Here is an 11,713-nt window from a genome sequence, read left to right as displayed (position 1 = left end):
CACATTGACACTTTTTCTTTACCATAAATAGATGAATGTATGGACGCATTAGAGAACTCTCATTGGTTGGACGTTTTACACCTACTATCCACATACTGAAAAGTTAAGCTGGACATGAGAGTAGACTTATGTAACATGCCCACCACTGAAAGGACTGTAATAGAAGAGATGTCAATGATGTGTCGCTTAAACCAGAGAGTGGACTTTCAGTACATTAGGAGGGTTGAAACTGAAACAATAAAAATGCTTGCTCAAACACACAAAAGTAGAGTTTCCGAAGCCCAATGTAGATAGAATTTCTACAATCCCTACTAAGGCAATAGAAGTAAGAGATTGACTACAGCCTGTGATCGAGTGAGAGACTTTTGAAATTTCTTTGATTTTGCGTCATAATTGGGTTTGGGTCAATTTTTTTTCAAGATTGCAGCACTGTTGTCGTTTTTAACCAAAGTTGAGATGCGCTTTGGATGGGTCAATGAATACAACCAAGCAATACAATCATTAAAACTTGATTTAAAGGACTCTTCGGTGTTTGGCTATCCATGACAAGTCAGTGAGTTCCCATTAGCTGTCATCTACACATTAGATTGTCACCTATACACGTGGGAGATGTACTGATTGTATATAAAGTAAGGGAACTGCTTCTTCTAAACGTATACATTGAGATACAGTAGTACCATTCTTTATTTATTAAACGTTTAGTTCAAAAGTCTTAACTGTACTACATTTGTCAATGATTATTTGTTTCATGTTGCCTGACTTGTAGTACCAACCATCACTACCACGATGTAGGGTTGGAAGGTAACAGGGAAAGGTTGTCAAATTAATTCATACACGAGCCAGAAGCAGTCTGTTATAAACATCTGAAGTGTTTGGCAATGTGTTTGTCTATGTGTGTATAAATAAATGCACCTGTGTGGTCTTTCATGTGTATATGAATATTACATGAATGAATTCACGAGTGTCGTAGAAATGACTGAATCAATTATACAAATAACAACACAAAACTGAGACAAAGAATTTGATGTACAGAACTAGTGATAAGTTGACTGTGATAAGTGATGTAAAAAGTATTATTTGAAATACAGGTGCAACTGATACTTTTATTAATACTAGAAAGATAATATTCAAATTTCAGTGTTGAAATATTTGGCAGGTGGTGAGTTTTTACGCAAGAAACAAAAATTTCAAAGACTCACACTACATCTCGTCCCCCTTCCACACACATTATCCCAGTGGGTTTATCTACGGGTTTATAATACTACAAATTGGGTTTAACTACATGTGATGTGCACAGCACAGTTAGCCCAGTGCGTGGCTTGTTGCTTAACTACATAAACAAATAAGCACTATGTCTGAGATTTAACACTGTTATATAAAACGAGTTTGCAAAATTATTTCTAGTAAATATAAATTCCGTGTTTCCAGTGTTTTATTTAGTTGTTCGAGAATAATTTCAGTTACATAGATTGAAATTTTTTTAAAAAGCTCGTAGTTTTATTGGACACTTTCTTAATATTGTTTCAGCAAAAAATACAGTATTTATGCGTGAAAATGCAGGTTGCAAGTGTACTAGGGATGGTAGAAAGTAAAACTTGTGTTTAAAGTTTGATTCATTGACATAATGTTTAGGGTAGAAGAAAACAGCTTTGATGTTTATTTCATGTTTATTTCAGTTATTTCATCATATTATTATGTGTAGTTTAGTTTTATCTAAACAATAGTTCTGTATATAGTTTGGCATTGCATAATTAATTTAGTTATATTAGTTTTTGTAATAACTTAACTTGCCATAGTAATGTATCGTGTCTTTATATACTCTATATTAATGTTATAGAACTTTCGTCTCAGTAAATGCTTACAGTGTTTCCTTTTCAGCTTTTAGAGAAGATTGAACAATATTTATTCTTTTATGTAGCTAGTTACAAATACATTTGTTACAGAGAATAATTGTAAACAAGACTAGTGTAATACCTTAGGCCTAGAGGCGCGGCATGACCATGTGGTTAAGGCACTCGACTCGTAATTCGAAGGGAGCGGGTTCGAATCCCCATCACACCAAATATGCTTGTCCTTTCAGCTGTGGGAGCATTGTAATGTTTCGGTCAATCCCAATATTCGTTGGTAAAAGAGTAGCCCAAGAGTTGGCGGTGGGTGGTGATAACTAGCTGCCTTCCTTCTAATCTTACACTGCTAAATTAGGGACGGCTAGCACAAATAGTCCTCGTGCAGCTTTGCGCGAAATTAAAAAAAAACAAAAAACGATAAACTTGACAAGGCGATTGGAGAGCGCTCCACTCGTAACCTGAGGGTCGGGGTTTTGAATCTCTGTCACACAAAACACGCTCGCCTTTTCAGCCGTGGGGCGTTATAATGTTTCAGTCAATTCCACTATTCGTTGGTAAAATAATAGCCCTATAGTTGGCGGTGGGTGGTGGTGAATAGCTGCCTCTCCTCTTGTCTTATACTGCTAAATTACAGACGGTTAATGCAGGTAGCCTTCATGTAGCTTTGCGCGTAGTTGAAACCAAACTTTAAGCTTATAATCTTTTTTTTTAAGATTTCCCTTTTCAGAAGCTCAGAATTATTCTGATTAAATCTCCTGTTTTTCTGCGGACCTATCATTTTTGGTTAAACCTTTTGGTTTGTTTTTTTTTAGTCTACAACTAACTAATGAGCTATCTGCGCTTTAACCTCTACAGGGAAGCAAACCCCAAAATTAAACGTTGTTAAGTCCGTTAACTTACCGTTAAATCACTTTTATGCAGAAGTTAAATAACTTCAACTTTACATCGGTATAACACACGGCTCCAATTTGTTGAGTTTGAAAACAAAAATAACTAATACAATTATTTTGAAATAGAATTTTTTTTAAAACTAATATAAAGTGAAGGTCATCATGAAAGAAAAACACGGGGGTTTCGTCTGAGTTTCATACTAGGTTGACTTTTGTCATTTAATCGTATGACTATACAAAATTACAATAAATTGTCTGAATATCTATAATTGTTTATGTGATAAAATATAATATTAATTTATTCAGGGTTTTACAGACGACAGAGCGGACGGACAAGAAGTGAAGGATGTGTGACGTAGTAGTATTGCAAAGAGATTTCGCCAGACTGAACAATATTTCCTGATTAAGAGAAACGTGTACGTTTGTAAAGTTCTACTTTAAACTTTTAATTTTTATGATCTAAGTGGTATAGAATTATTTTAACAACTTGTATATTTACAGTAAATTATCAAAATATCAGTACAACTACAGTTTAGTCCATGGAAAAATTAATGTAAAATTTAACTTTTAAAAGTAAAACTGAAACTAAACGCGTAATACTCAACTGGTGACCGATACTCACGTGGATGGCAAAAAACAAAAAAACAGTAAGTTTAGAAATGCTGTATTGTATTACCGTGTTTGAAACTTGGATATTAATTCAGTAATACTGGTAGTAGAAGAAATTGGAATGTAAGATAGATTCAGAAAGGTTATAAATAGTAGAAATGTGTATTAGGCTTAGTCAGTAAAACAAAAGTATCGTTTCATAATATATACTATAAAATTTAAGAATAACTTTGCCATCTTCTTCCATAAATTTATCTGTATAATAGTTAGGTGCTCTCCTGTGAAATTATTTTTTAAATATTAATGTGACATTTGAAGTTTGGCTGTTTCAACTGTTCGTAATGTGAATTGTAATGATTAAGTTTTGAACTTTGCTTGATAAATTTGTACCACTAAATTATGGATTATATTTCTCCAATTAACGTAAACCTTGAATTTTTTTAAAGTTATTATATGACTGAAAATTCATGGACGTTAATCTTTTTCGATAAAAATAGTTATTTTGCAATATTGTTATTGATTGTTGGAGAGAAATTATTTCTTTTAACTCTGAATATTAAGTATCTTTTGTTTAGCTGTGGTAGAAGACAGTTTTCTTTTCAATTTTGTTGAGCAGAGTCCAATCTTGCATATATGTGGTCTCATGTAGTTTTGTAATGTTAACTGTCGTAAAGAGTTAGTCAAATAAACAGTTGTAATTTCAATTTAGAAGCATTGGTGTGTAAAATATGTATTGTTTGTTTTTGCTAGTATGTGGTACAAGTATTGGCAGTAGTGGAAATTACTTTCAGGAACTTGAGAGAAAAAATTTATAATATCCTGAAAAAACAAAATCAGAAATGTCCTGTTGGTTAAGGCTCTTGACGTGCAAACTGCAGGTTATGGGTTCAACCTTATTCTCTCTTTCAACCTTGAGGGTGTTATAATGTGACAGTAAATCCCACTATATGTTGGTAAAAGAGTAGTGCAAGAGTTGGTGGTCAGTGATGACGAGAAACCCACTTGTTGAGAAATTTATATGCAAAAACGGCTCGTTTGGGCTGAGAAAACACTTTTACATAGAAGGTCGAAACGTTGTTCGCTCTTCTATGTAAAAGTGTTTTCTCAGCCCAAACGAGCCGTTTTTGCATATAGAGTTGGTGGTGTTGACTAGATGCCCTTCCACTGGTATATCTTTGGTAAATTATGGATGGCTGGTGCTCGTAGCCCACAAGTAGCTTTGCATGAAATTTAAAACAAAAACAGTTCTTAAGGGCTCATGTAAGGGACAGTCTTGAAGGACTAACTAATTCCTTACTCAAGTTCTTTGTATGTTATCTTTCATCTTTATTTCCAGCACAAGTCAATTTCTACAAAGACAGCTTACTCTGCATTTTTAACATCTTGTTGACTTGTACCAACATTTAGATTCTGCCGTTCCTGCCGGCCCGGCATGGCCAGGTGGGTTAATGTGTTTGACTCGTAATCTTTGCGAGGGTTTTTTGTAAAGCAAAGCTGCATCGGGCTATCTGCTGTGTCCACTGAGGGGAATGAAACTCCTGATTTTAGCATTGTAAATCTGCTGACTTACCACTGTCCCAAAGGGAACATATATATTTCTACAAAAGTGTAAAAACACAAAATTCAACCCTCATGATACCTTTTTCTCAGAATTCGACCTTTTTCACGAGGGTGGTAAAGACATGTAGAATGCCAACACTTTTCTAGATTGCTATTACACTTCAGGTTAACAAAATGAGATCTGTATTGTTTTAATATATCAGTGACCTTGTATCTGATGTGTGTTTGAAGTTCAGTCTATTTTATTGAAGTGAGTATGGTTAATATTTTGTGACTACATAATGAAGTATATTGTAAATGCATTTCTGAAAGAAAAAACAGTAAATACATTAACCTAACTTGACAAAGATTATTTCTTAACCGGCCCAGTATGGCCAGGTGGTTAAGGCACTCGACTCATAATCTAAGGGTCACGGGTTTGAATCCCAGTCACACCAAACATGCTCGTCCTTTCAGCCTTGGGGGTGTTATAATGTGACGGTCAATCCCACTATTCATTGTTAAAGTAGTCGCTCAAGAGTTGGCGGTGGGTGGTGATGACAAGTTGCTTTTCTTCTAGTCTGACACTGCAAAATTAGGTACAGCGAGAACAGATAGCCCTTGTGTAACTTTGCACAAAAATTAAAAAACAACCGTTCCTGCCGTAACTTTAGAGTTGAGATGTGACAGTAAAGCAGAAAAGGGTTTCTGCTCATTCTCGCCAGTCTTCTGAAGAAACAACTCAGGATTCATCTGCTATTAAAGCATGGGAGTCCTTACCAGTTCCTTGTCACCGGTGTGGTGAATCATGGATGTTTCCTCCTCAGTGAGTTTATAAATTTAATCTATCATACATACTCATGATTATACACTTAGTGAGAAGCAGGATCCTTCTTGTAATACTGGATTCTGGATGACACTGACTTGTTCCTGTGATTGTGTGCAGTAGAAGCACTTCTAATTCTGATTGCAGGAGTTTCTTTCCCTGATCTTATGGTTAAGATTCAGGGATTTTATCTGCCTTGTAATACTCTGTTTGAGGTTGTGCATGTGTGTAGCTAATTCGGTTTCTATTTTACTTTGATTGCACCTTTCAAAATAAATTGCACTCGTGCACATCCTCTTTTCTGCCCGTATCAGATTCACTTCATACTTTGAAGGTGAAGAGTATACCTGTTCTGAAATATTGCAGTACTTCATAAACATGCTTCGTTCTAGTCTCGGAACAGATCCATTCATTTTAGGCAGTCACTTTCTGCTTGTTTGTATTGTTGTTGAACCTAAACCAGCCCCTCTACCTTTGTAACGTGGATTCCATCTTAACGTGAACAGAGATAAGACCGTATCGGAAGTTAACATTTTCTTATACTGAAAATGTATTTCCAGTAGGTACTTACTTCCTATCACATGTTTCCCACCCTTCCTTCCCTATGCTGGTGTTCTTTTTAGACTCTGACAGTGAAGATTGAGCAAGAATTACAGAAGGAGCTAGGTGTGCCAGTATAGGTGGCTTTATTGGTGGAGACTAGTCACATGACATGCAAAACTGATGGGGTGTATAGACTGGTACACTGAACACAAACATTTTTTTTACCAATTCTTAGAAAGCAAAAAGAAGATTGAGATGGCTTTATTTGCAAACAGGTCAAGTATCTATTGAAAATACATTTTAAGGCTTAAAAAATGTTAACTTTAATAGACTTGTTACATATTTTTATATCAGAATTCTGCTGAATTATTTAGCAAGATCCTTCTAACACTGTGCTTTCCTTATGCAGGATACCTGAACCTGTCCAACTAGATTAAGCAGCTCAGATGTTGCATGCGTAACTCTCCAATATTTGCTTATTTAACTTTTGTGACTTGCTAAAAAGTTTCTACTCATTCCTGTTGAAGGAAACTGTGATAGTTGGTTTCTTTTAAGTTGCTTTGGTTCAAATAATGCAGCCACTGGTAGATCTAACAAGGTTTTAGTGAAATAAATCATACAGTAACTGAATACCAGCTAGTTATCCATTCTGATTATAATAAAATTTTTATTTTGTGGCAGTTTTAGTGTTATTTGTTCTGTTTATCTATACATATATCATGTAAAGTTATTTAAGTTTGATATAAGTTTAATGTTTCTTAAAAAGTGTTGTGAAGGAGGTAAACAACCACTGATGTTTGTACTGTGCACCTCTGACTAACTCTACGTAGCCTAGTCTCCAGCTTTTCAACTGAATTCTTACTTCATTAGCCCTTACACATTCATGTAACCTGTGAAAAAACACACTAAATTTTCAGCTAATAAGGTTACCTTACAAGCAAATTTTTTAGCTGTCAGTAAAGATGTGAGTCTCTGGTAAATGATATTGGCATGCCGAGTTGCCTAATTATCAATTAATTTGTGATTTAAAAACCAAACCACAAACAGCTGACAAATTGATGAAGGTAAATATGTGGAATATTAATTGAAGATATTATTGTTACTTTACGTCCAATATTTGTTACTGCACCCATTAAAATTCATGCTGTTTATAGTTTCACAAGTAAAACTGTAAAAGTACTGCAGCAAAAGTCATTATGTGTAATAATCTGCAACGTATCTTTATTACACATACCTCCTGTTCTTTTATTAATAGGTTTATTAAATATTTTAAAGGTTAAAGGACGGGTTGATACTTAGTTACGACTGCCTAAATGTTGTTTTATCATGTTTTCTTCAAATTTTATCTTTGAATTTCTCTTAAATCTCAGTTGTTCATTGATAGATTAAGTTTTTTTAAGCTCCAAAGTGATATTTACTATTTGTTTTTTGTGTAGGGCCTCATAAACTTGCATGAGAAACCATGAATCACGTGTTTTGGATATCACCTTTGGCACCTCACCAGCAAAACTTCTTGTGTTCTGCCTGTATTGTTCTTCTAGTCATGTCTTTGACTTGTGTTTTTTCTTCTAATTCGGATGAGATGTGTGAAAACGATAGCAGATCAAAAGATTGTTCTTGGATGGTGTGTAACATTTTTATTGTGTGCATATGTGTGGTAATGTTTAAGTCAGTAGTGTAAAATAAGATTTACTGTGATAGAATATTAGCAAAATATTACATAAAAAAGCAGACAAAGGTTGACTCAGGGAAATCTTGTCCCCTAATCTGTCAATGTATTTTTGAGGAGTTTGTTACCTGGATAATATAAGTGTGTGTATGTGTGGGGGGTGTTGCATGATTTGGTACATTTAGATTCTCTTAAGGCCTTTAGTATGATACCACACAGGTGATTGGTTCAAAAAATCACATTGATGGGTTGGGGAAAGATCACGTAGTCAGTTAATAGGGTATTTTGATGGAAGTAATGGGTTCCCGTTAATGAAATTCATTCAAATTGGACACTCGTTACTAGTGGTTTATCGTTAGCAAATATTTGTTCAAACTGGACGCTTGTTACTAGTGATTTACTTCAAGAGTCAGTGGTTGGACCTGTTTTTTTTCTAATTTACATTATTTATTTTAAGAGGAGCGTAATTATTAAATTAACATAGTGTGTAGAGACATTAAACTATTGGGTACATCCGGTTGTACTGAAATATTACAGTATGACTTGGATCAGTTACAAGTTGAATAAATGTTTGGCAGATAAGCTGCCATTATAGATTTATAGAAATTGTAATATAATACATATGGATTATCACAACTTGGATCACACATTTAATGTAGATGGGTACAATTAAAGAATAGGGTCATGGTAGTGGCTAAATCACTCAGGCTGTCATGGTGGCACTCTGTTGTTAATAGTAAAGCATATACAATTTTAAAGTGTATTTATAGATGTTAATTTCAAGTCAGAGATAATTATTCATGTAGAAATCATTAGATAGGTATCACATTGAATACTGTGTACAGCTTTGATGAAATAATCAGTAATGTCTAGAAAACCCACTTGTAGAGAAAAATATTTATGTAAAAACGGCTCGTTTGGGTTGAAAACCTTTTTTACGTAGAGGAGCGAACAACGTTTTGACCTTAAAGGTCGAAATGTTGTTCGCTCCTCTACATAAACATTTTCTCGATCCAAACGAGCCATTTCTACATATGTGTACAGCTTTGGTCTCTAGTTAAGAGGGGATAATGGTTATTAAAGTGGTTCCAAGCGAGGAATGGTTATCTTGTAACAGTTGGTTGAAATTTCTTAAGTTGTTTTTTCAAGAAAAGAGTAAAAGGGTAAGAGGTGACCCTTTTTAAGGTTACAATATTATCTGGGATTGATGCATCAGAGTCCTCTGTGTCATGTGGTATTCTGAAGACAATAGGATGAAAAAAGTTTGTTTTATGGAAGACAGACTTTACTTAGTTTTATGTAACAAGGTAGTTGCCTTATGGAATGAATTGCTATCAGTAGGTACTTTATAAGAGAGTCGGAGAAGTGAATGTTTCCTGAAAAATCAAAGTTGGGTTTAAATTTTGACTTTTCTCAAGGGTGTGTGAACAAGAAAAACATTAGAGGACCGAATGTGTCCTTGTAGACTATTCGTGTATTTAAATGGTAATTTGTGAACTTTAATAGTGGAGAAAACAAAATTTTTATTCCAAATACTGTAGACCCCTGGTGGCTCAGTAGTAAGTCTTGTGTTTCATGATACTAAAAACTGGACAAAGCATAGATTGTTTATTGTGTAGCTTTGTACTTAACAAAACCAAACACTATGTAATTCTGATTTTCAGATGTTTAATAAAATGGTATAATTATTACAGTTCTTCACTAACTTGTACAAGGCATACACATCATAACTGTTCTTGTAACAAAGGGTATATGTAGTGTTCTAATTTCTCCTACGTTTAGTTTGTTCAGATAGTCTGACGAGCTCTGTACTGAGGGATATACAGCGTCAGATATGCACAAGATGGACATAGTGTGGTTGAAACACTAATATGCACTACTCTTGACAGATCTTAAAGGACTTAAATTATTTTGTGTTAAAAATTAATAGGTCTTATGCTAATATCTATGAAAATGAGAATCATGCTTTGCTAACTGACAAAAAGTATTCATAGAATAAAAATCCTTGTTATAACAAATAGAGTATGTGACTAATATGTGGTGGACATAGCTTGGTTGAAATACTGTTATGCTTGTTTCTTCTTGAAAGAAGCACACTGAGGAATTGATCAGTTTTTAAACAGTATAATGTACTTAGTACTGTCAAAATCCCCTGGGTGGTTGGGGATTTCTCCAAGTAATATATTCATTCACACCCAGTTACTTTTTGCAAAGCAACCACTATATTTATATAATTACTAACTTCATCAATAATTTGTATTTAAATACTATTTTATCAGAGCAGTTTGTAGTAATATTAAATGTTCCAATTTATTGTATTAAGGATGGGAGAGGAACTATATAGTTTTATTTTAAAATGTGACTCAACTCGCAATCTTAGGGTTGTAGAAACGAATCCCCATCACACCAAACATTCTCCCCTTGTAGCCATGTAAGTATTATCATGTGATGGTCAATCCCAATGTTTGTTGGTAAAGAGAGTAGCCCATGAGTTGGTGTTGAGTGGTGATGACTAGCTGTCTTCCCTCTAGTTTTACACTGCTAAATAAGCACATGTAGCACTTATGTAGCTTTACACAAAATGCAAGAACACACACTCATTTTGAAACAAGTTTCTTTGGGTTAATGTTCCTCCAAAGTTTACCTGTTCTAAACTGCATAAAATTTAACTCTAAAAGGTAGATATAGCTGTCTTGAAAATACATAACTTCTATTTTTATTGGGGGCAAAGACTCCTCAACTCCTGGGGGAAGACCTCTAGACTCCCACCTACTTTAGAAACATTTCTACAAATAATAATGTGGTATGACAAAACTAATTAATTGTAGTCTTGTTTCATTAACTTACAAAAGGCACTTGTACCGTAACATCTGTTGACAAATAACATAGCTAGCTCTTGTATTGAGGAAATAGTCATTTGTCTTTTTTGTTTATTATAACAATTCTTATAATAGTGGACTAGACTGCATATAGAAACGTTAATATTACTATTTTCATTAACATGTTTAAAATGATGCCTTAATAAAACATTATTTTTATTACTCACACGTGATTATGTAAAGTAAAAAAAAAAAAAGTATATTTGCAATACAGAATAGAAACCTGAGAAGAAATGATCAGTTGATGTTAGTTGTGAATCTTAACTGGAGTAAAAACTTGGAAGAACTGTTATGGCACATCATCCATGTTTCCAACTTGATTCTGTCTAAAAAAAATTCAGAAATATTAAAAGTGATTAACCATGAGAGATATTTATCTTCAAATAAAATAATTTATGTCCTTGATTTGCAACTAAAGTGATTCAAGTACTTACTTCTTTATTAGTGTGCACATTTAATATGAAAGAAAATATCCAAGAATATAGCAACATCATAATTGTTATGGTTATGTTGTAAGGCCTAGTGGTTAGGGTGCTTGACTTGCAATCTGAAGGTCACATGTTTGAATCCTCGTTGCAGAACGTGCTGGCCACCAGGGTTAAAGAAAATTCTAAACTTCCAAAATTACTATTCAACCTCAAACTAGTTGGGATAAAAGTTGTTACAGAGAACTGTGTTTTAATAGAGAGAATCCACTCAAAAACTTGATTAGTTCAGTCGCAGTAATTTTATTTCCTTGTGTAGTGACAAAGTTGTATAGATATTTATAACATGTTAGACAAATTTTTTTGTTCAGTCTCGTTTTATAAAACACTAAAGTATTTATTAATATTGAACAAATGTTAATTCAAAGGCTTGTGGAAGTGACTTTACATTTGTTAGTGGTGAGTTCATTTCTCCGTTTTTATTCT

The 11,713-nt window shown here is 34.0% G+C and overlaps 1 protein-coding gene across 4 annotated transcripts in view; it reads left to right on the top strand.

The window, feature by feature from the left end:
- The first annotated feature begins 3,072 nt into the window (after positions 1-3,072).
- LOC143247646 (uncharacterized) overlaps positions 3,073-11,713 on the top strand; it is a 35,529-nt gene continuing 26,888 nt past the window's right edge. Inside the window, exons 1-2 of one of the 4 annotated variants that reach the window (XM_076496014.1) lie at positions 3,073-3,384; positions 7,691-7,878. In XM_076496014.1, coding sequence (XP_076352129.1) covers positions 7,717-7,878 — 162 coding nt within the window. In that variant the 5' untranslated portion in view covers positions 3,073-3,384; positions 7,691-7,716. Of the gene's footprint in view, positions 3,385-6,390; positions 6,530-7,690; positions 7,879-11,713 lie in introns of those variants that run through there. The other 3 variants (XM_076496017.1, XM_076496016.1, XM_076496018.1) reach the window with 3 other exon arrangements.

The sequence above is a fragment of the Tachypleus tridentatus genome, chromosome 3 (genome assembly GCF_004210375.1).
Source record: "Tachypleus tridentatus isolate NWPU-2018 chromosome 3, ASM421037v1, whole genome shotgun sequence".
Taxonomy (NCBI): Eukaryota; Metazoa; Arthropoda; class Merostomata; order Xiphosura; family Limulidae; genus Tachypleus; species Tachypleus tridentatus.
The sequence above is the reverse complement of the archived record's forward strand: the minus strand, read 5'-3'. Positions and strand labels throughout refer to the sequence as shown.